Source organism: Oreochromis aureus, linkage group 20 (genome assembly GCF_013358895.1).
Source record: "Oreochromis aureus strain Israel breed Guangdong linkage group 20, ZZ_aureus, whole genome shotgun sequence".
Taxonomy (NCBI): domain Eukaryota; kingdom Metazoa; phylum Chordata; class Actinopteri; order Cichliformes; family Cichlidae; genus Oreochromis; species Oreochromis aureus.
In genome coordinates, this window is record NC_052961.1 from 26,093,380 (window position 1) to 26,116,990 (window position 23,611).

The 23,611-nt window shown below is 41.6% G+C and overlaps 1 protein-coding gene across 3 annotated transcripts in view; it reads right to left on the minus strand.

Moving 5' to 3' along the window:
* Window positions 1-2,625: 2,625 nt before the first annotated feature.
* Window positions 2,626-23,611, minus strand: part of LOC116324696 (helicase ARIP4-like) — a 76,576-nt gene continuing 55,590 nt past the window's right edge. For all 3 annotated transcript variants that reach the window (XM_039604372.1, XM_031745408.2, XM_031745407.2), the window contains 21 exons: window positions 20,286-20,529; window positions 17,916-18,049; window positions 17,514-17,687; window positions 14,131-14,348; window positions 13,774-13,956; window positions 13,143-13,276; window positions 12,211-12,407; window positions 11,848-12,051; window positions 11,621-11,759; window positions 11,361-11,538; window positions 11,038-11,250; window positions 10,705-10,823; window positions 10,424-10,548; window positions 9,598-9,697; window positions 9,298-9,503; window positions 8,510-8,685; window positions 7,753-7,949; window positions 7,371-7,570; window positions 7,169-7,258; window positions 6,862-6,957; window positions 2,626-6,680 (listed from right to left, as the gene is read on the minus strand). In XM_039604372.1, coding sequence (XP_039460306.1) covers window positions 5,602-6,680; window positions 6,862-6,957; window positions 7,169-7,258; window positions 7,371-7,570; window positions 7,753-7,949; window positions 8,510-8,685; window positions 9,298-9,503; window positions 9,598-9,697; window positions 10,424-10,548; window positions 10,705-10,823; window positions 11,038-11,250; window positions 11,361-11,538; window positions 11,621-11,759; window positions 11,848-12,051; window positions 12,211-12,407; window positions 13,143-13,276; window positions 13,774-13,956; window positions 14,131-14,348; window positions 17,514-17,687; window positions 17,916-18,049; window positions 20,286-20,529 — 4,406 coding nt within the window. In that variant the 3' untranslated portion in view covers window positions 2,626-5,601. The remainder of the gene's footprint in view (window positions 6,681-6,861; window positions 6,958-7,168; window positions 7,259-7,370; window positions 7,571-7,752; window positions 7,950-8,509; window positions 8,686-9,297; window positions 9,504-9,597; window positions 9,698-10,423; window positions 10,549-10,704; window positions 10,824-11,037; window positions 11,251-11,360; window positions 11,539-11,620; window positions 11,760-11,847; window positions 12,052-12,210; window positions 12,408-13,142; window positions 13,277-13,773; window positions 13,957-14,130; window positions 14,349-17,513; window positions 17,688-17,915; window positions 18,050-20,285; window positions 20,530-23,611) is intronic.

The window sequence follows — 23,611 nt, forward strand, 5'->3', positions numbered from 1 at the left end:
TCCCCACAAAAATAAGTAATACACGACCACACGCACACACACACTAACACACACACAGACACACCTGACCCCTGAGCTCCTAAGTGTTCCTGAAACCTGATTCAGGGATCCACTCCTCTACCTCACTGTCACTCCCTGAAAGCTCACTGTCCTCATTTTCTGAGGCTAGAAAGTGCACATTGCCTTGGTTTGCTTCCATAAAAGGCTTTTACGTCCATGTCCTGTAATTATGAGTAGATTGTAAAGTAAAAAACATTGACTATGATCATATAAATGCACACAAACACATCTCTACACACATATGCTAATGCATTATATTGCCTGAAAAAAATTGGGCTAACTGCACAGTGTTGCCTTGAAGCAACGAATGAAAATTAACAGTTTTACTGTATAAATACATTTAAAAAAGTAGAACAAACAATCAAATATGCTTCTTAACATATTCATGCACATACAAGTATCTTTTATATACATTTATTTCACTATAAACATGTAAAATAGTGATCTTTATCTTACCTCCTATGAGATGTCTCTCATGTAGTACAGCTTGCAGAAAGCCCCCCCCCTCAAATGAAAGTCACACCACCTTCATTTTATTGGAAAGAGATGTGCCTGGTAGCAGTATTTGAAAAAAAAAAGAGTGGGTTTTTTTTTGAAGGGCCAGTGTAAGGCATGAAAATGTGGTTTGCTGCCTCAGGGCAACGCTATGCTGTAGAGGACTAACACTGAAAAATCAACACTCGCATTTTTGCTGTGAAGGAGTGTTAAATACCCGAATTATGACTGAATAACAAATAAAAACAACCAGAGACATATGCAGTGATAGTTATAGTGTTTTTGAGTCATCCAAAAAATAAGTACTACCACACTTACTCAATTTTCCATTTTACTCCATTGTACATTTGAAGTGGAAATCCATACAACTTTGATTTTTACCACTAATCGCATGTTAATTTATTTCGGGCTTTGACTCCAAATACTCTAATTCAGTGGCACAACTTAGTTCAAAATATTACAGCTACAGTGCAATGATGGTGGGGGTGACTGCATTTTGTCAGAGGGGCCATTTGTTCCTGCAGTGCAATAATTATGCCACTTATCCACGTATACCTGTATAAAGGATATGGCTGAAATGAAACAATATACTACCATTTCTTATTTAGACACCACAGAACACTAGAAATAAGCTCGATGTATTCTTTACATTATCCACTGTTTCTTCTTTTGATGACAGCAATAAAGTAAATGACACATAAAACCAGCCCAAAGCTGAAGTTTACATCTCTCTTGCGACTTCGGTGGAAATGTTCAGCGGTCATATCTGTGGAAGCTTGTTTCTGGCCTAGATTTTTTTTTCCTACGTTGCTTCGTTCTTGAGTAACCTTGTTCAGAGGATTTTCAGAACTTCACCTCTGACCTTGCCCTTAAGGTCAAGGTCACTGAGCTTGGGCGTCTACACTGCCTTTTACACCTGAGGGGTAAACGTCTGCTTGTTTTGAAAGTTTCTCCCACACACAAGTAGTATGAAGTAGCACATGCAAAGCTGACCTAAACAAACTGAAGGCTGATTCGACCCTCCGAGTTACATCGAGTCAGTGTCACCAAAACGGAATAATCAGATCAGAAACTAGTCACTAGCATGTATGAGGTGAAAGAAATTAATAGAGTAAAACTATCAAATTCAACTGAGCTTTTTTACTTTCTTAAAACTGCACCATTTTTTCTGTTTTGCTACTTTGGCTTATTTATTTGACACTCCTGGTTATTATTATTATTATCTACAGTTAAATCAGTGTAACTTACTCTTCATGACTGAGGCAACAGTAAAACCTGACTATTTTATATTTAGAATGAATATGTATCTCAGTTTTAAAGAAAAATAGACGTAAATGACTTAAGGGTCTATCTAACCTAAGAGAAACCTACTATTTCAAGTGCTTCAGGCATTTTAACGCAATTAAAAACACACTTAGAATAATTCTATCCGTAACTTCAAGTCTCACTTTAGATTACACATGCATAAAATTGAAGATTAACATGCAAAACTGAGTTACTTCGAGACAAATATACTGCAGCACCTCTTCCAAGTGTGTCTTCTTCAAATCTGTTGTAAGATTTAGATGCCCTCAGTTGCCTGTCACTATGTGTGAGTTTCTGTGTGTGAATAACAAATAAAGAGGGCAAGCACTGCATCGGTCACCGCTGATATAAACAAAGCAGGAAAAGTATGATTTAGAACATGTTTCTTTTTATTTACAAACTTCAAAAAACAAAAAAAAAAAAAAGATGTAATCCAAAGTCATACACATTGTCCACACAACAAGCTTTGACTGGAGCCAATCCTCAAAGACAGCAGATTTAATCTTCTCCTCGGCTAAAATGGAATTCAGACAGTCGGCTCTGCTTGCCCGACCAACTCGATTTGTATAAATAAATATGTAAATTCAAGTAGAAAGCTGTGAAACTAAAGAGCAGTCAGTCTGCGCAGCAAATGCTGAGCTGACAACCAAACAGTTCAACACTGAGGAAAACTTGCTCTTTTGCCATCACGGGGTGATGACACGCCTGGACAACTCTGGTGATATGGTAATACAGCACAGAAAAGGGGAGAAGCACTTGATATTGTTTTTTTATTGTTGTTGTTTTGCTTTGTTTTTCCAGATGATAAGTGGGTTGGGCTGCCTCGGTTTCTGACCCATTACTTGTGATTGAGCTAGCATGCACATAAATGGCTCATTTAGCTCAGATTCAATACTAAGATTTGCATCTCTATTATCTGAGCGCACATAAATAGGAAATGATTTCAACACTGTGCAGTCGCTGAATATCCCTGGTGACAGTTTTTTGGTTTTTCATATTAAACGGCTGATCAGTTATTAGATATGATTTTAACTCTATGCTATCCTGGATATTAATGTGCTTAATAACACATTGGTTGGTCCACATCAAAGTTCTGCACAGTTTCACATGTGTTGGGTCAGACTGGCTTATCATTAGTTCTTAAAAAACAAAAACTGTAGTAACAATACTAATATGACTGTAAAAATCTTACAAACAAGATAGTGATGAAACAAATGGAACCAAAAAGACATTGTAAAAAAATAAAAATACAAATGAATAAATATGCACCGTCATAAATAAATTAATTTGGTAAATTCAAACATTGTAGAGAGCAAAAATGAAACACAAGTAAACTTACAGTTTCAGTATGGAGAACAAACACATGGAAGAAGGAAAAAAGGACAGGTAATGCTGAGTCTTGACTTGACGTTGTATCATGTTTAACAAAAGAGCTAGTGGTTTTTAAAGCTCTTCCTGCAGCTGTTTAGGCCGAGGGGGGTCAGCTGGAACAGCAGATTGATAGTTTACATCTAGAACCGGACCGATATGGGATTTTTAGGACCGATGCCGATATTGGTACTGATACTGTTAACTGATACATCGGATTTGAGGATTTAAAAATCTCATATATCAGCCGATATTTTTTTCCTTTCACGCACAGAAAACAAACCGATTTCCCCAAGTTTTTTTATTTATAGCTATTTATGAGTCTTGACCAACATCCAACCCTGCAGTTTAAAAATAATATTGTTTTATTGTCACAAGTAGCGGATTGCTCCTTTTTGCTCTACCCAACTCCTCAGCTGATCTGCTAGTAGTTCCAAACAGGTGTTACCTGCGAGTGCAGACTGTCCTCTGGTGGACAAACTATGCAATCTCTTATTTTAATTTTCCATTCATCATCCATTATAAATGCCAAAACTGAAATATTGGCAAAAAGTTAATATCGGCTGATATACACAATATATAGGTCGGACTCCATTTATGGCAAATTCAAGGGGAAATTGGTCACACTATGAAGCTTTTCTAGCTTTCACCCAGTCAAACACAGATTTGTATCTTTTTACAGTGTAAAAATGGATATGTACGTCTCAACTGTAGCTGTGAGGATGCTGTAGAGAGAGCGTGTTTCTGCAATGGATCGTTTTTATTTTTTATCTGCTCTGCATTATTTGGTCTCTTAAGACACAATCCTCTTTGATGGAGGTTTCTGATGTGCTGTTTCCTTCTTTTTCCTTTTGGCAAAGCTACATCATCTCCCCTTAAAAAAAAAAAGGTTTGGTTTCACATTGACCTCTGTTCACGAAACGAGATGAAACAGAGAAAGAAAAAGGAAAAACAGCAGAGCAGAGGTGAAATCTCTCTCAAAACATGTTACCAAACAGAGTAACATGAATCTAAACTTTTTCTTTTCTTTTTTTTTTAATGATTCCTTTTGCAACCCTTAAAAACACAACACGCAGTTACAAACACAGTAATAACACGAGCGTAACCAAAAGTCCAGGTTGCAAGCTCAGTTCCTCTGGGGTTGTACAAGTACATATATAGGCTTGAGTGAGTGTTTTGCATCGTTTTTCACTAGGCTACAGTAAGACTGTGGGTGAGATTCAGAGAGCGACTGTCTGTCTCTCTTTACCTCGCCTCTCTCACAGTTAACATTCAGAAAGATGGAGGCAAAAAGGCATTTTCTGTTGGTTGTTTCTCCGCTACAAGGAGGACACCTCACTGGGACACAGTTTATTTTTTTCCTCATTTTTACCTGGCTGTCGTTTTTTTTTTAGGCAATCAGAGATTACATAAATAGAAAAAACACGCACAAAAAGAAGAAAAACAAATCTTCCCACATCTGATGCCTAAAGAGAAGGAGTCTTTTCAAAAAGGCCTGGTGTAAAGGCATTTGATTAAGCGTACATTCTTTCATTAGTTTTTAAAGTTTCAGTGAATATCTTTCGTTTCTTCTGTATTTCAATATGATCCCACATCTGTTGTGTGTTCCTTCAAGAACAAGATCCTACAATACACCTGTCCTGGCAGTGAGTTATTATTACGTTCAGTCAAAAACGCTCTCTAAAACCTCTGTGTGATCTTGTAACCATTGCGTTTGCCGTTTTAAGAAGTGTTCAGTAGCAACAAGTGATGAACAATACCATTTCAGTTATGAAATAAACTGTGCTACCAGCTAATGTAATAGCAAAACCTGTTTCACAAGCAACTCCAGCTCCTCTTTTTAATTAGCTGAAAGCAAAAGTCTTGACACTTAGCAAAGCTGCAGAGCTAGTATCTCTAAAAGTCAACAGTATAACTAGTGGCCGCTTGTGGTCACTACAGGCCCATACTCAGCAGTACTCAGTCCAGTGATAAGCATCTTAATGCCGGCATTGGACACAAAAAAAAGAAAAAGAAATTTTTTTTGGAAGCTCAAAATCCTCAAACTTTTATTTTCTCCATCCCTTTGGAGGGTTTTTAAGCCTTTATCAGGATTCTTCTGATATTCAGCATCAAGATTATCTCTCTCTGTCCAGTCTCTGTTAAATCCCCATTCAGACCGTTTCTTCAAGGCAAGTAGAGATGCTCAGGAGAAACACTTCAGCAGGGCCTCAGATCTTAATCTTAAATGTCTGTCATTTTTTCCTCATGTCATTTAATTTCATTTCATCTTGGCCTCTTGGAAACCTGCATCCTGGCAAATGGGCTGTCATCATTTTATGGTGACTATTACAATTTCTGAAAGCATTCTCACAAAAGGACATTATTCTTCTGTCACTGTCCCCTCACCTCAATTACATCATCTTCATCTGAGCTGCTGATGCTGCTGACATTCCCGCCGTTCACCTGCACCGGGCCTCGCTGGCCCTCGGACCGAGCTGAGGGGGAGAAGGAAGAAGGGGAAGATGAGGAGGAGCTGGATGCAGCAGTAGGAGGGTATTGGGACAAGAAACTGGCTCCAGCTGGGCCGGGAGTAGCAGCTGGACCTGACACCCCTCCTGGGAGCATTGAGCTGGTGTAGAGGCTTGCTAGAGATGGACTATACGACAGGGGGAAGCCTGGTGGGAGCATCCCAGCCATGCCTGGCATGTTGGAGCTCAGCATGAATGGTGGCAAAGCTCCTGAAAGTGAACTGGCAGCTTTAACTGATGGAGAGGATGATGTTGAGGAGGAAGATGAGACTGTGGGAGCGGTGGTTGTCGTCAGTGATGAGGAAGGAGAGGAAGTGGGAACAGTGCCGGCTCCGCCCATGTTCCACCCATGCCGATCTTGGTACATGTAACTGGGGTCGCTCAGCTGAGTGTGGGGGGGCTGGAAGTAATGCGAGCCCGCCCCCATGAAGAGCGGATGCCCCAGTGAACCACCCAACATGGCAGAGTTTAGACCCATAGGGGGGAGCCCATAGCCCCCACTGAAGGGGAAGCCCTGCGAGGCCACAGGGGCTGAGGAGTGCTTGCCGGCAGAAGGCTGCTTACTGGCCCGCTCATCCAGGGATGGGGTGGAGGCTTTGCGCTTGGAGCCCGTTCTCAGATCTTGGGCGGCAGTGGCATCCATGTTGGGCTGAATGACATTAGTCACAGAGGCATCATGGTGGCTCAGATTTCCACTTAATAACCCGCTCCCACTGCTGCCATTGGTCTGAACCAGTTTGGTTGAGGGCAGGCTGCTCACGCTGCTCTCTGGCGGATGAACAGCAGAGCCTGCTGACCCACCAGCTCCTGCGCCGCTCGTATAGCGCTGCAACTCGTTAATGATCTCCGGGCTGTCGGGGGAAAGAGGGCGGGGCACAGTCTTGGGTGACAGGCAACCGTTACTGACATGGGTGGGAACCTCTGGAGGGGGTGCTTGCAAATCTGAGGAGAAAAGAATTGGATTTAAGCTTTAGAAGAATTCAAGCATCAACAGGGCCTCAGTTTACTGAAAGAACACAATAAAGTCATTAATATCAGTGTGCTGCGTCTCTGAGATGGTACGTAAATACAGTGACTAGGGTTACATGTATTTAGAGGAGTTATTGTAAGGGAATCATCCTACCTTTGGGTGGTGCTGCTGAACTCTCCTCCACCGACTTGGCCTTATTAGCTGCTCTGATGGCAAAGATTCGGCCATCAGATGTCCTGATGTAAGTCCCTATGAAAGCCACAGGTAAACAAAACCATTATTAGAATTAAATGAAAACATTTCATTATTACATCTTTTTACCCGACTAACTCGACAAATACCAAAGTTTTTTTTTTTTAATAATCTCTTCAATAATAAAAAAACCACAATTCACACAATTATCTGCATTTTGTGACCACCACACAAAAGAACTGCCATGTATAACAAAGCGGTATTGTACCTTTAGTGCCCCTGATGACATGGATACTCTCTCCAGCGGTGATCCTGGCCTGGACATCTGTGGAGCTGTTGGTGCCTGGAATCACTATGTCTATAAAGAGATAAAGAAAGACAATCAGAGTTTATGGCCATAAAGAAATAGTAATCTTTAGTACTGACAGAAAGAACAGAGATAAAATGGAGTGCATGGAGAATCTGCCTACCAGTGGTGGTGACAATTTTCTGTACAAACACGCCAGCTTTCTGCAGGCAGTTGACAGGGAAGCCTCCGAGGCTGGATTTAGATGAGTCATTGCCTGGGGCAGAGCTTGCAGATGCCTGGCGGGGCATCATAGAGCCTGGAGTTGACTGGACTGGCCTGACACTGGCCACTGGCTTCTCTTCAGTGCTAGTGGGAGGACGCCTGAATAGACAGAGATTTTCTTTTTTTACTCTTGATTTATGACTTGTTTTTATTTTTTTGAAGGAGGGTTTTACTTGATAAATGCTCAACCATTTAAAAAAGATTAAGTGACAAGTGATAAGAACTGGATTTACGGTAGCTTGTTAGCATTTATACTGGGATTGTAGATGTCAATAACTAACCAGTTTCTCTGGCTAAAGGCAGGGATGTTGGTAAGGCTCTGATCACTGGCAGGGTAATAGTGAGCGTAGGAAGGGCGGGTGTATGGCACCGAGGCCTTCTTTTCATCCTCGTAGCCCTTCTTTGCTGCTTTCTTCTCTGCATTGCTCAGCTTCAGCTCCCTGCGGTCTATCAGCAGGGACTCGTGGGGGAATGGTTGCTAGAAAGGAGGAGGTTGAAAGGTGATCAGTGTTCTGCTCCAAGTTTGCACGATTACCTCACTTATGATGCCCTCATCCTATACATTTATATTTTTACCAGCTTATACCAATTAAATCTAATAAAATTTATGAGAACACCAACTGGAAGATTCTCTGCTTTTCAAAGCGAGCCACAAAAAAAAGTGTAATTATGTTGTGACTCATCACCGCTTAATCTCCAGAACCTCACAAGCTGTTTAAAATAGTGTCATAAATGTAAAACAAAGCTTCACTCTAACTCCTTGGCATAGTTCCCATAGTTCCAAAAATGGATTTTAGTTGGCAACTATGGACACATTTGGACGTGTAATGACAGCTAGGGGCTTATTCAATTAGCAGAGAACTCTAAAACATGTCAGGAAAGCTTACTTAAGGAGACTCCTGTCTGTAGAAAATGAGTTTTTATCTTCATCAAATCGTAGTGAACAATGGAAAAAATACACAATGGAGTGCAGGAGCGTCTATGCTCTATTTGTAATCGCCTCTAGAGGGCGTATGGGGACAATATGTTTCCTCATACCTTCGTAATCAGGTGGGGATAGAGGTGGAGGGCCTTCCTGAGGACGCTCTCCATTCTGTCGTTGGGCTGCAGATGGATGCTAGATGGGTCTGGTTCCTCCTCCACAAAATGAAGAAGAGACTCAACTTCTCTCCTGGTGAAGGTCAGCACGGGGTTCAGGTCATCCACAACACGGTCTGATGAACAGAAAGGAAAGAAAAAAAACAGAAGAACTAAGATACTGAGGTAAAATTGTTTGAAAAAAGATTCATCTAAGGATACATGGGGGAAAAAATGTAGACAGAAATGACTAAATTCGAATGGCCTCGATGTATTCGTCTCACCAGACAAAGCTTACAGCAAACACTTGAGACACTTCAGTGTCAGACGAGAGCGTCTTGGCAGAAGAGCTCTGACTTTACCTCAGAGCTTATTATTTAGTTTTAGGGGTTCTGCTCACACAGAGGAACCTACACTTGGGGTTTTCAGTGAATTTCAACACTGACAGATGTTTGACAGAGCTGTCATCTGAAGGGAGTGAAATTTCCATGAAGTGAGGATGATGGAGGTTGAATACAATCGCCATGTCTTATAATTTTTCCTTATTTTTTCCCTTTCCTCCTCCTTTTTAAAAAAAATTTGAGTTATTTCTGGTTAAAAATACAGGAAAATGTCTGTGACAAATGCTCCTGTATGCAATGCATTTTTAAGTAACTTAAGCGTTACCATGGACTTATTTTAGGAGAGGTTATTTAAGTGCAGCTCCGTTGCAATTCTCTGCAGTGTTTTTTCACGTGTTTCCGACTCACCAGACATGCCCTGTTTGGAGATCTGGCGGTCGTAGATCTTCTTCTCCAGCGTAAAATCGCACACCAGCCTGTAGATGTGGCACGGCTTCCTCTGCCCATAGCGGTAGACACGGCACACGGCCTGGGCGTCGTGGCACGGGTTCCAGGAGGCGTCAAAAACCACTACACGGTTTGCCCCGATCAGGTTCACACCTAGACAACCAGCCCTGACAGGAACAGACGAGACATCAGTAAGCTGATTAGTCCTTTTAAGATTTATGACCTATAATAATGATATAATTAGTGTGGAGATCGTGTTACCTGGTTGACAGCAGAAAAACCCATGCGGAGGTGTTGGAGGGGTCATTGAACTGGTTTATCAGTCGCTCTCTCTCTGAGGCAGTTGTGCTTCCATCCAGTCCTTCAAAATATCACACAGCAAATGCAAAGTTAACTCATATCTAAGAGAGTTCTCATGTTCTTTAAGTTTTATATTCTTGTTTCTCTTCTCTTCCTGTTTTTCCTCTGAATGTATACCACTCGCTTGCTTGTTTCACAGTACAGTGAAACTTTATCCTTCAATATTTGAATCCCCATATGCTGTTATATGGACTGTACAGTTAAAGTACAATCTATATAGAGACAAGTTACAGCTGAGGATTCATATTATAAGAGCTCAACTAACCAGTGATGCAGTTAAAAAAAAACGTTAACTGTAATTTGATCTTGGGTGACAGATCTTTATAAATATCTGTGGATCATTCTTTAAAATTCAAGTTTCTAGTAAAACATAAAGAATATAATATGAATATAATATTTTAAAAAATCCATTACGACACATGAACCCCACAAATACAACAGCTGTAAATGAAAACACTGGCTTGCAGAAAAATGATAAATCAACATATAGGTATTATTTAATGAAATAAAAACACCAGCAGGTGGCAGCACTCATGGCAAGTCAATGAGAGCAGCAGCATCCAAATCACTGCAGTCAGTTCCCCCAAAGAGAACAGGCTCATCAGTTCAGCATAATCAGCGGCTCGGTTTAGCATATTACAGAGAGCGGTGCTTGTCTCCAACAAGTTATTACATCGTACCTTGAACCATATCTGTTTTGCACCTCAGAAACCTCGTGATTACTTACGATAGTAGTTGAGGTTGCGGACCCAGTTTTGATTGGGTCTGTCTCTGCTGGGCACATTGGGTGATGGAGGCACTGGTCTCTTAGCCAAAAACTCCTCGATCACGGTCAGCGTGGACAAACTCTGACTGCAGGGAGGCAGACAGACAGGGGGGATAAGAAATCTGATCCATGAGGTGCATGAGTGTAAATAATGGAATGCAAAGTTGTTGAAAAGTAAAGATTTTTATTTCTTTTTCTTTCAAAGCAAAAATCGGGATCCTAGCACTTTTTACGTCTTTTACCTGAAGACGAGGAGTTTGTCTCCCTTCCTGACGCTCTCCTCTATCAGGTGGAACAGCAGAACCATCTTTGCAGAGTTCTCCAGGATGCCGGGCTTGTAGTCAGTCATGATGTCCTTTGCCTGTCCGTGTGAGAAGACAGACTGTAAAAACTGCTTGCAGATCAGCTTCAGAGGTTTTTCCTATTTAAGCAGTTTCACTGATTTTGAAAAAGTGAGGTTACAGACGGGAACTATGGGCCAGTTTTCTCACATCTGAACACAGCACGGACTATTTAAAATTTCATTTGTTAACTGTGATTAGATCGCACTTTTCTATTTGAGTCTTCCAACGTACCCATTCATATGTGATGACCTGATTGGCTTTCTCCTGCAGCTGGTTAAGGCTCAGGCCCCCGACGGGGTTAGGGTTGTCCAGGTTCTTGGGCTTTTGATTGGGTGCTGCCGGACATCGTCCTGTAGAGGTGATGTCATCAAGGTCTAAATCCTGGTCGCTTGCCAGGTTTTCCTTCTGCAGAGCCTCGTACAGGACATCTGGATGGTTCCAAATCTGAAGAATAACGCAAATGTATACTTAGAAAAACTATATATAAATGTCATTATCGTCACCAGTGAAACAAAGTTTCTGAAGAGATCCAGACACACGCTCGCACTCCTCACCTTGCAGCAGACGCAAAACGCTTTGAGCGGGTTGAGGCTGAGCCAGCCCGTGTTTCCTGCCTCTCTGAAGCGGTTCATGAACTCTGTGTAGAGCGCCCTCTGCAGGGGACACAGACGTACCAGAATCACATGCTCCTCCTTAGAAGGCAGCTGGTCCTTCAGGACATCGTGGCCTCGTCTGGATTAAAGACAAATTACAATCAATAATTGCAAAAACCTCACTGAGCTTTTGTTTTATGGACAATGACAGTGACCCTTACCTCTGTACAAAGCCCTCCAGCAGGCTGTGCAGGACGTGGCTCCTGTACCTCATCAGCTGGATGTCCTGAGGCGTGCTGTCCACACACTGGCCGTTCAGAATGGGACGCTCGAACATGTTGCTGAACTCCTGCCGCGTACCTGAAATGTGCACAGGGTGTAAAAGCTGCAGTTTTGACTTTAACTGCTAATGCTCGTCTGCTGAAACGAGGCACAGGTTGCTCCGTACCTAGAAAATCGGGCCGGACAAAGTCGACCATGCACCAGTATTCAATCAGGTTGTTCTGGAGCGGGTAACCGGTGAGGACCACACGGCGTCTGGTTCGGATGTTCTTTAGAGCCTGCGATGTGCTGGCGTGGCAGTTCTTGATGCGATGTCCTTCGTCACAGATCACCACGTCTGGACCGGGCCGAGCCAAAGCTTTCTCGATACCTACAGAGAACAAGTGAGGATATTTTTAATTTAATTTGCTATTCCGACTGTTCTTGCACTGTAATCTGAAACTTCTAGTCTTTGCATTTCTCCTATTTTTACTTCACGTCCTCTCATTCCTGTCCTGCAACCTCTATCATCTTTCCCAGTCTCTCCAACCTTTAAGTAGCTCCTGCTGCCTGTCCTCTTCATCCAAGTCGATGACGACAGGTCCCGCTGCTTTCTTGCTCTTCTTTTTCCTTCCAGCCACGAAGCTCTTCTTCAGTGACAAAAGGCGATACATCTCGTAGCCCATCAGCAGCACGCCCCCGTCCCGAGCCCAGTCCTCCACCACCTTGGCCCTGGCTGTAGTATTCCTGGATATCACCGGAAGGTATCAGGTTGGTTACTGCTTGTGTTTCTCAAAGGTAAGACAATGAAATAATTTTTTGCCTGGCAGCAATCCACAAAGTAAAAGTGTTTTCCTAAAAAGATAACATTCATTACAGTTCAATAAAAAAACAGAAAAAAAGAGAGAAAGAAAGCTGGAGGCATGTTTTCCTTTGAGTGATGATCTTAAATGTAATTTGTAGCACCTTTAAGTGAAACCTATGAAAAAGTGTGAGATGTATGACTAAAGGCGAAGAAAATGAGTCAAAGAAAGGAGGAAATCCTGTAATAATATCAGATTATCTTATATTAAATAAATATTTTCAGACATTCACATCCGTGTGAGAATCGGAAAACCTTTTCCAGCAGAAATCCAGCAGCTGTTGGGAGGGAAGATACCGGAGAGACGGAAGCAAGGACGGGCCAGACGGGGATTAAGCTCACAGGCCGACCAGAGGGTCAGCTTAGTCTTTTTGTTTTTTTTAAAGACAGATAAATGAAACACTTCCTGACTGCTTTGACCCTGCTGTCTGTGTGAGGAGAGAACCTGCAGGATTTTTATTGTTTTTGGTTCTTCCTCGATGATTACATAACATTTAATCAGTTCTCATTCCGTCTAGTGTGATAGAGCAAAACAACAAAGACATGGTTGTGTTAAAGCACCCAATCTTAAAAAGGATTAGGTTAAAAAAAAAGAAAAAAAAAGTGTGTTTGTTACTCACTTGTGTTCATCGTTGAGGATGTGAACCTTAAAGGTACGTGGTGTCACCACTGCGGAATCAGGATCTGGAGGTAAAGCCTCGGGGGGCGGGACCCAGGTGTTGAACTCTGACAGCCAGTTCTGCAGCGTGTTCACCTGGAACAACAAAAAATATATGCATTTAAAAAAATCACCAAACCCTCTTATAGCTTTGTCATCTCATTTCTATAAGAATTCTGTTCACGTCATAAGAGTGACAGCTCAGAAACCTCACTCCAAACAAAGGCAACAAGCGTGTTCCCTTCCAGCTTCACAAGTCCAGCAAATGTGGTCTGTTTTTTGTGTTTCATTTTGACTTTTGATGCAACATCATTTTAAGATTATAGAACTCAAGGATAAATACGATCAATAATTCATGCGAACGTGAGCTGCAGAACATCTTAACATTATTTATTAACATGCCCTTTTCTCTGAGTTACTCTTCACATCAACTTTTCTATCGATCGAAAGCTTGCAGGCAAAACGTGTGTGTCTATTCACTTATATCTTTTGATTTAATCCACTTAGATTTTTCTCTTCTTCCATATATCTGAGCATTTATTGAATCCTTTTCCCCGTTCTACTACACAAAGATCAAACCCGCGGGTTCTTACAGGTACGATGGCGAGCACGGTGTGAGCCTGGGTGTGTCTGAAGAGGACGTCGATGAAGGAGATGACCTGCAGCGTTTTGCCCAGGCCCATGCTGTGGGCCAGGATACAGCCGAATCCACTGCTGCTGCTGAAGCGCTCCACCGACTCCACCAGGTTATCGTACAGGAAACGGATTCCCCCGATCTGAGAAGGAGGAAGAGGCGGCATAAGAAAAGCAGAGAGAGTGAAGCTCCGGGATCAGGATTTAAGGGGCTTTACAAAATTGACATCGAAGGACTTTTTAAACACAACAATGAATAAATTCTCCTTTTTTTTAGCATTTTCAAAAAGTTACAATAAGTGCTGCTACATTAGTACCTGATGAGGTTTCACTGCTCTGGCCAGCTGAGGCGACAGGAAGAGGTCTTCCTCTGTAGTCGGATGGTTCAGGTTGACCAGCACCCTCCCCCGGGCGTCCGGCTGGTTGAGGGCGTCATTGATGTGGGCGCCGCTCGGCTCGCTTTCTTCTTCCTCAGCTGTAGACTCGCTAACGTGGACGATGGAGTCGTCCTCGCCGGAGCTCAGATCTATGACATCTGCGCAGGCCAGAGAGAGTACACAAACACTTGCATATAAAAAAAATTAAATCTAGAGACAATAAAAACTAGATATAAATATATATTTTTTTGGAGCTGGAGGAGAAATTGCAAACTGGGGAAGTTATTAATTATGTAAAATTGGTAATTCTACTAGGCTAAATGATAAGGACTTTAAGAAATGGTGCATTTCATGCATGTTTTTGTAGTGAGCAGGGCTGTTTCGCTTTTGAGACACACAGAATGAGAGAATGTGAATAAACAGGCCCAGTGGCCCAAGTGCCAGAGATTGAGAAATCTTGCAGCAGCTATTCCAATGAAAACAAGCCCTCCTTCTTTTTAATGGCCTTCATACATTCATGTCAAGTAACAGGGGTCACTGGTCGCATCTTGTGCGACGCCGCTTCAAACGTGAAGGTTATCGTGCGTGCGCGTTTGGAAATGAAACGACCGAAATCCATATCTGATAAAAAAAAGGAATTCAACGTCAGCGGTATCATGTGGCGAAAGTTACACAAGCTGGCAGCCTGTGAGGGCACAACGGGAAGAGGTGGTGTGTGTGTGTGTGTCAGTATGTTAGTGTGTGTGCGCGAGAGAGAGAGAGAGGGAGAGAGAGCTTATATAACTGCAGTGAATGGCTGGTTATACAAGTAGGATTAGAGTGGAGGGGGAGACTGGTTATGCAACCCAAACTAGAAATGTCACTGTGCCACTGTGGTGAAAGTGTGTGTGTTTGTTATGTGAGTGTGTTCTGGCTCATAACCAGGATTAGCCGGCTTTATTGCTCCACAGACCCACTCTGATCTGCCCCCCACACACACAGACACACACTCTCTCCTTTCATCTCCCTTCCCCTCTCCCCCTTTCATTTGCCTTTTTTCCTCTTTCCTTTGCTTTTGTCTTTCTCAGCTTTCAAATCTACATATTACCCGTCTCTGTTTATCACGGCCATCTCTCTCGCCCTCTCATCCTCATTTGTTTGTGTTGCAGGTATGTGTGTCTGCGGTTTGCCTTCATCTTCTGGCCCTGACACTGAAATATATGTGTTTATACCAAACTGTGCGCGTGTGTGTTTATCCTTGAGTGGCTTTCTGAATGTTTGTGACTCTGTGAGGGTGTGAGAGAGTGCGCACTCGGGCAATAAGGGAACAGTACATGATGTACTCTCTGAAGGTTCTAAATATTCTGATGCACATGGCAGCTAATCTACGAAAGCACCCTGCACTATAACTCACACACGCACGCACAGACACACAGCCTTTACAGGAAGCAGGAGGAATTTTGACCTCAGTTTAAATTGGTGCTGTAAGACTTTTAGTAATTAAGTTTAAATGTTTTTACAAAATCCTCCCTAGAAGGATTCTTTTCTTTTTTCTTTTTTTTAATCTCAAGTAAAGTAATCAGCAAGTTTTCATTTGAAATAATGGGACGCTTCCTTTCCAGCGGCTCTACTGAGGCAGCTGCGAGAGCGAAACTAGAGCTGCAGTCACAAAACAGAACCAGTACGACTTCCTGTAGTTTACCGACGTGATGTTGAACATAAATGCTGATTTCTGTTCATCTCTGCAGATGAATGGACACCTAAATATGTGCTGACTTGTGGTTTCTGGAGTAAAAACCTCATTTGATATTCAAGTTCGAGCTGTCTTTCAAATCTTCCTTCTTTTTTTTTTTTTCCTGGAAATTCAATCTGTCGGGTCTTTTACTGCGTCAGCTTTCCAGACCCCTGGGCTCAGAAAGCATTTTGAAACAGAGTGTGTAATTTAATAAACGCATGCCTGTCATGAGGCTATTCAGGCTGGTTTGCTTAATCTTTAAAAGGCTGATGAGATGTGAGGTTTTCACCAGACAACGTCAAACTGCTACAGTTGCAAGATATTTCCTGTTGATCTCCAAAAGTTGAATCTGTTCATCTGGACGTAGCGTTTTGTGGGAGAACAGAATTTCCTGTTGATGAATGTCACCGACCCCCCCACACCCCTCTTTAGAGACAAGATTATACAACATAATGTTAAAGTTCAAAGAAAAAGAGAAGCTGCACACTGTGGATCTGCTGTTTCTCAACACCGACTGTAGTAAAATGTTTTATAACTTTATGATTCTGCATTGTGCAGCCTCACCGATGCCTTCAGTACCAAGAAATCCAACAGTAAGACAGACACTGTGATGTAACTGCTACATGTTTGAATAGAACAGATGAGTCACTTTTACATAAGTCATGACAGCAATTGTGCAACACCTGATAGCATAAACGGACAATACTTCATTCTGCACTAATAAGGCAAACCAATTAAATAACTCAAAGAGGAAGTCTGCAGGCTGTCACAGCTGAAACTGAGAGCTTGGAGAAGCTGCCAGTCCTAAAAGTGAGTTTGATCCTGGAAGTTTTAAAGACCCAGCATGATTTTAAGCTTATAACCAGATGGCTTAAACGTAAAATCCAAGTTTCTGCAAGTTGAATCTGCCCTCAAACCTCTGTTAAACGTGATGAGGAATGCATGGGAAAAGAAATACACTAAAATCCTGAAAAACAGCACCTAAAAGTTGCTGCACACTGTGGTGTTTGGGCTTTGTAACATTAAGGATCCGTCTTTTTAAAGGTTTTGGCCAGTTAGGCGACCATCCCCTCTACGATTATTCAATGATACATATAAAATACACCCTGGGATTACAAGAAAAGGGTCAGTACTCCAAGTCTTTGTCCACAAAATGCAAACTGTGTTTAGTCAGCTTTAATGTTTTGGTTTCCAATCCGCGTTTTTTTTCCTTTTTAGTGTTTTTAAAAAAAAATATACCTACATATATATTTTTTTAACACAAGCATTTTTGAACACTTCTTCTAAAGACTGAAAAGGACAGATGCTGACTGAAAGAAACCTCCTCAAGTATTCACTTGAAATGTAAAACAACAACAGCGTGCAATAACACAGCTAAGTAACGACTCTTCAGTCATAAAACGCACAAAAAAGGGAAGTTGGAACCAGACAAACATCTTGTTTCTGTTAGAATTTTCTGTTTGTTTTGAGAAACATCTGATTTCAAGTGATGTTCTTTGACAATAAGAATAAAAGCTTTTGTTCAAACTGAACTGAGCTGCTGGTTTAAGTTGCTTAAAAACACTTGGCATTACTTTTTTTTGCCTTCCTCTGTCTGTGTGTCTCTTACCTGTTTTGTTCGTGTGTTGTGGGCTAACAGAGGCGGGTATGTTAGCCTTGCAGTCATCCTCACTGATGCCCGTGCTGCCCGAGTCCACACAGATCACCTCCCGTCTGCTCAAGTTCACTTCCTGCTGCGATGCTGCTGACGTCGCCGATGACGACGCACGCGTTGTCACATCGCCTGGAGAAAAGGGAACGCAGGTGAAGTTAGTATTGGAAGAAGATTTGGGGACAAATGAGGGATGAAAAGAGAAAAAAAACAGCTGTGACATGAACAAAAAGAAAGCAAAATCGAGAGTCGGTTTTTTCAGAACCTGGATACAAACTTGAAATTGCGGTTTGTCGTACAGTTTAGGCAGTTACTGTCTGATGGAGCAGCGAGTTTGCATGTTTGTGTACACACTCTCACCAGTTGTGTATTCGGGCAGCAGCGGTACGGGGAAATCCTGTTGTCTTTGTTGCTCCAGACGTCGCCTTCTCTCCAGCTCCTCCTGCTGGGCCGCTTTGGTCACTGCCTCCAACTGATGCTCCCTCAGTAACTTCCTACGCAAACACAGCAACAAATCGGTTTGCTTTTATTCTAGTTTTAGAATTTCCCAAACTGTAACCATACAGTTTGCACTGTGCACGTGTTCGATTGCTGATGAATCATTCTTCTCACATTGGAATACTCGCAGGGGCTTAATTATGATAGTCACACCATTGCTTTCTTTAAAGCTACATTAGTCAGCGTTTAATAATAAATTGGAACCAAGAGAGCTGTGCATTGTGAAATATGTGACTCAGCGAAAAAGCCACAAAGAATTATCAAAGACTTTTTAAATGTTTTGTTTTGCTTAGGAGGAAAAATTACTGCCAGGCTCATTCGAAGAACCCCACTTGTTTTGTGTCCTCATGTTGAAGGACAACCCGATTTACACTACCTGCTAGAACAACACGGGAAAGTTAGCTTGATTTCTTCAGTCTGTTCTTTTTCTAGGATGGAATGATTGGATAGCATACATAACTTGGTCATCTTTAATAAATTGGTTAAATGTCCCTCGACCAGACCCTTTTGGTAGCTGTCAGCAAGTATTTTTGTCATACTTCTGGCTGAATATTTGATCACTCTTGGTAGATTTAAAATGTGTTCATTTAAATTGGTTTTCTTGGAACAGACCCAGCTTTTCTGTGTAGTCCACAAATTTTCAATAGGGTTGAGGTCAGGATTTTGGGAATGCCATTCTAATGTAATGACTGATTACATTACAGTCAGTCATTAAACGGACCAAAACCAGGTTTGATTTGTGTTTGGGATCATTGTCAAGTTGTAAAACTCAACTGTATCCAAGTTTCAAATATTTAGCTGTGGATCTGCTTCCACTTTGTGCAACGTACCAGTACCACTGGCTGTAAAACAGCTCCAGAGCATGATGGTACCGCCACCATGCATGACAGCTGGGACAGAGTTCTCAGGTTTGACCTTTACTCTTGTCATTGTGGCCAATTTTTTGTCCAATCTGACCACAAAACCTCTCTCCGGAAGACAGAAAATTTTCACCACAACTTTGACTGATTAGGCTAGCGGGTAGAAACCTCACTTCTGCTGTACTGCTAGCACACTAAATGCATTAAGTGTTTGCTGATGTTGTTTCTGAATCCTATATTTCCACAGTGGGTAAAAAGCTTACTGGAATATGGGACGATGAAATGAACATTGTGTCTCCGGGCTAATTTTTTTCTAAGATGTCAAAAGAATTGAGGATATTTAGAGAACTCAGTGCAGTGTTCACATTTACACAAACGGGTTTCAGTTTTGCTATAGCCTCCAACTAACTAAATTGTAAAGCTGAATAATTTAATTATTCAAAAAAGAAGTATTGAACAAACAAATCGTTGAAAAAAATGTACTACTTTGAACTGGCAAATAAAACAAGAAGTCCTACACCTCTTATTTACACAAATAGTTAAATATATCATATGTACTTAAAGGCAGGGAATAAACCAGAACTTCTATCCATGACACATGTTAGAAATTATATTAAACTGGCTGTTATGTAAAGGCAACAGCATATTAGGGGTTGAGCTATACCATGTTTATTTGCAGCCTGGAGTAATAAAGCTGCAGACTGAGCATATGTATGATCAGTGATAGATTTCAATAGTAACTGGAACATAGTTTCAAAATGAAATTTAAGATGAGGGAAGAGTAGAGGGAAAAAAAAAAAAAAGATATATATGTACAGTAGGACAAATCTTATTATCCAGCCAGCAGTGGGTGTTAAAACTAATACAGTATGAGTTGCATAAGCGGCGTGAATGTTGTTTTTTTCTGCCCTTCAGCAGCAACTTACTCGAGGGATTGTGCAGCAATCGCTTTTATCTCAAGGTTGACTGGTTACTGTTTGGCAAGCAAAAACTCAAGACTCATTTTTAAAAATCTGTTTTAAATGGTGTGAGTCTAAAGTAAGCAATCCCAGAACCCGTCTGATATCTGAACATCTGTTTTCATAGCTGCTTCTTACAAGAAAAAGAAAAAACAGCTGAAAACAGTGGGATGTTGCATCCACGCTGAATCACCAGTAGAAAATGGATACTGAAGTGTGTTTCTTTGATGTGTGTGTTTGCATCACTTAATCTTCAATTCAACATTCAATTAGTACCTAAGTTGCAAAATGGCTTCTGCCTTTTGTGACAAAGCTGATCGTAGCTCAAATAGGACATGATAGAAATTGGTTTCTGTAAGTTGCCTCTGTTTGAACTGTGACTGAGACCAGAGTTAACTCCGTGTCTTCTGTACCTGATGTTGCGTCTCATGTGCGCAGGTTTGGAGCTCCTCTTCTTGGTTCCTGTCGGGGCCGAGGGAGGGGTGGGGCTTTGGCTTGCCGGCCTGGAGTGGGGTCTTGACCCGGGCTGGGAGGAGGGAGGGTGAGCCGGCGTCTCCGCCGTAGGTGAGGTAGATGGGGGAGGGGTGCACTGCCACACAGCAGGGTTGCCGCCCTGAGCCTCATTCTCGGAGCTGAAAGAGGCGCTGTGGGACTGGTCTGCAAGGGGACGACAAGAACTGTCAATTCAGGTGTAGAAACAAAATCTGGATTACTAGCAGTTTATAAATCAGTCTTTCAAAATAAGATGCTAAGAAAATTCATTCTTGCACACGTTTTTGATGCTATATAAACAATGCAAGAAGAAAATGAAGTTGTAGCATCCAGTGCGATGAGTAAAAAAAAGTTTAAAACTCATACAATATAAAATAGATTCTGAATGGCGTTCCCAAAGATCTTCACCTGCTTTGCAGTCTGAATTTAATGGTGTTGTCAAACTGTTGCACATAAGAGACTGACAAACCACAGCAGTAACACCACCATCTTAATATTGTGCAGGTCAGAAGATTGAAGGGTTATTTACTTAACCTGTCAGTGATTTTAATGTTGTGGCTACCTGCTACTTCCCTCGTCATATATGGGGGGAAAACACAAAATCAAAAATCAAACTGTTTCAGGCGCTACTTTCACAAACGAGAAGCATGCAGCGCTAATGAAGGTCAGAGCCACAGAGGATTTTGGAAAGATCCAGTGTCTGCAAAGTCACAATAGCTGAAAGGCTTGTATAACAGGGTGTTTTATAACACTTTGATGACTCCGGGGAAATGGCGTGAAACAGCTTTATATCTCAAATAACTAAAATAACCTAATACATTCGAAACTTCCATATTCACAGCACTTATCTGTGCTTATCATTAAGAGGTTTCTTTTAGCCATGTGGAGCCACCTGCTCTCTGTTCTCAGAAATGAGCCTACACGGAGCTGCACACCTATTAATTATAACTGCTGGTGTCATAAATCTTTAAACTATTACAGTGATTGCAGCAATCTCAAGTTGAGCGTGCTGATCCTCCCATTCGGTTGTTTTGTTCACCTTTTCCCTTTTGTGCTGGTAAACACATTTGTCCATGTTCGGACAAAACAAACCGGAGCAACCACGAATTGAAGAACTAACCTTCCAAATAGCAGATGACCTGCTCAGCTAGCAGCTCCTAGCCGCCACAAATAATTAAACTTTATTTAAATGGGTAAATATAATGTTGGTCAAAAGTTTTGTTAGCAATTATTAGATTGTGTAGTTATTGCTTTTGAGCTTCTTTCCAATCATGGCTGTGTTTAAAATGGAAACTTTGACCAATGGATGGCAGCCTGTCAGGACTTAAGTTTTCAAATACAACGAACAAAGTTCCTCTTACAGCGCAAGAGTCGAAACAGTTTTCAATCCAAAAAAATCACAACTGCGCTCCGATTGCTCAATTTCAATTCATCAGTGTTTTTTGCAAACTTGTCTTAAGTTCCACTTCTGTTTCTTCTACTCTCAATCTGTCTGGATTTCACTTTCACCTTTCTTCTTCTTCTCTCCTCCTCCCTCTCCCTCTCAGTTGTTCTGCCAGAAACACACTGAACCAGATCTGGGGCTTATGTAAGAGCTGGATCATAAATATGGATGGCTTATGAAACACAAGACAGGACACAAACATTGACACACACACACACACACACACACACACACACACACACACACACACACACACACACACACACACTTTAGAGGACAAGTGTTCACATAAGAATACAAATCAATACATAAATATCCAATGCACACATGGAAATGTAGATGGCATTCCAGCTAAGAATCTGCCTGGACAAACAAGGAAATGCTGCCAACACACACACACACACACACACACACACACACACACACACACACACACACACACACACACACACACACACACACACACACACACACACACACACACACACACACACACACACACACACACAGAAAGCATGTTTAGTGCATGATACCTGGCAGCATCAGAACGTGGACACGCATGCGCACGAGCAGACAGACACACATCCTTAACATAATGGAAAATGGAGGCTGCTATGAGCTCACTGCGAATTGAAAAACAACTTACATAAAACGCCCCTTCAGTCCATCAGTGCGATAACAAACTTCTCGATCTGGCTGCTAATGACACCAGCTCATCTCAGCCCTTAGCGTGTCTGCGTGAGTGTCGTACGCTTGTGTGTCTCATGTTACCTCTAACAGTGAAATCAAGTTAAGAGTGGAAAAAACACTCAATGCAATCACAGCTTTCAAGGGTTCACAACCTTTTTGAGATTTGAAGATACAGACCGCAGCCAGATTACAGATTTAAAAAAAAAAAAAAAACAGGTCCAATATGAATAGAACTTTCCCCCCCTGCTATCGTCATTAGGGTTTAATGAGGAATTTCCACACAACTATTAATTCATGTGTCCGTGAATTCTCGTGTGTCGGCACCAGGTCAAAGTCTGCCCTCATCCAATAGAAATCATCACATCTTTAAAATACGCTGACACACAGTTATCTATAAACACTCCCCCGGCTCCATAATGAACTGTGATGACTTCGATGAACTCGAGCAGGTGAACTTATTTATATATTTTTTCAAATCAAAGTCAGCCAATACTTTAATTTATGACCAAATACTGGTAAACTCATTCCCAAAGCATTATCAGGCTAGTTGCCAAAACTAAAATGGTGAACATGTTAATCATTATCTCAGCATTATATCAGTTTGTGGTCATATTAGCATCAGGTCAAAGCCCTGCTGAGCCAACCTGCTGCCTTACAGAACCAAAAGCCTGCAGACTGCACAGTGCAGACAGTAAGCTTTGAGAAAGGCATAAATGAAGATAACAAAGCACACTACAATAAAAGGGAATAAATGAAAAGTTCTTGACTTGAAGAGCTACAGTAGAAAATGAAACCAATCACATCTGTGCTGTCTTCAACCCAGTCACCTCAGTTTTTGGCTTTTTAATCCAAAGTTTTGACTACGTTCTTTCTACAGGCTCCGTACACCTTCTCTACACTTTTCACGTTAAGTGGAATTTTACAAAAGCCAAGGAATCAGACACCCACTATGACGTCTGGTCAGTTGTTTGTGAAGCACCGACATCTTTCTATTGTTTGGCTTTAATTGCTCACCGTGTTCACCACATGCTTTTTTTTTTTCCATTCACTCGATTACCCTGTCTACCCTGAATTTCCCTCCCTCCAACCTTACACAACAGTTATATAACAGAT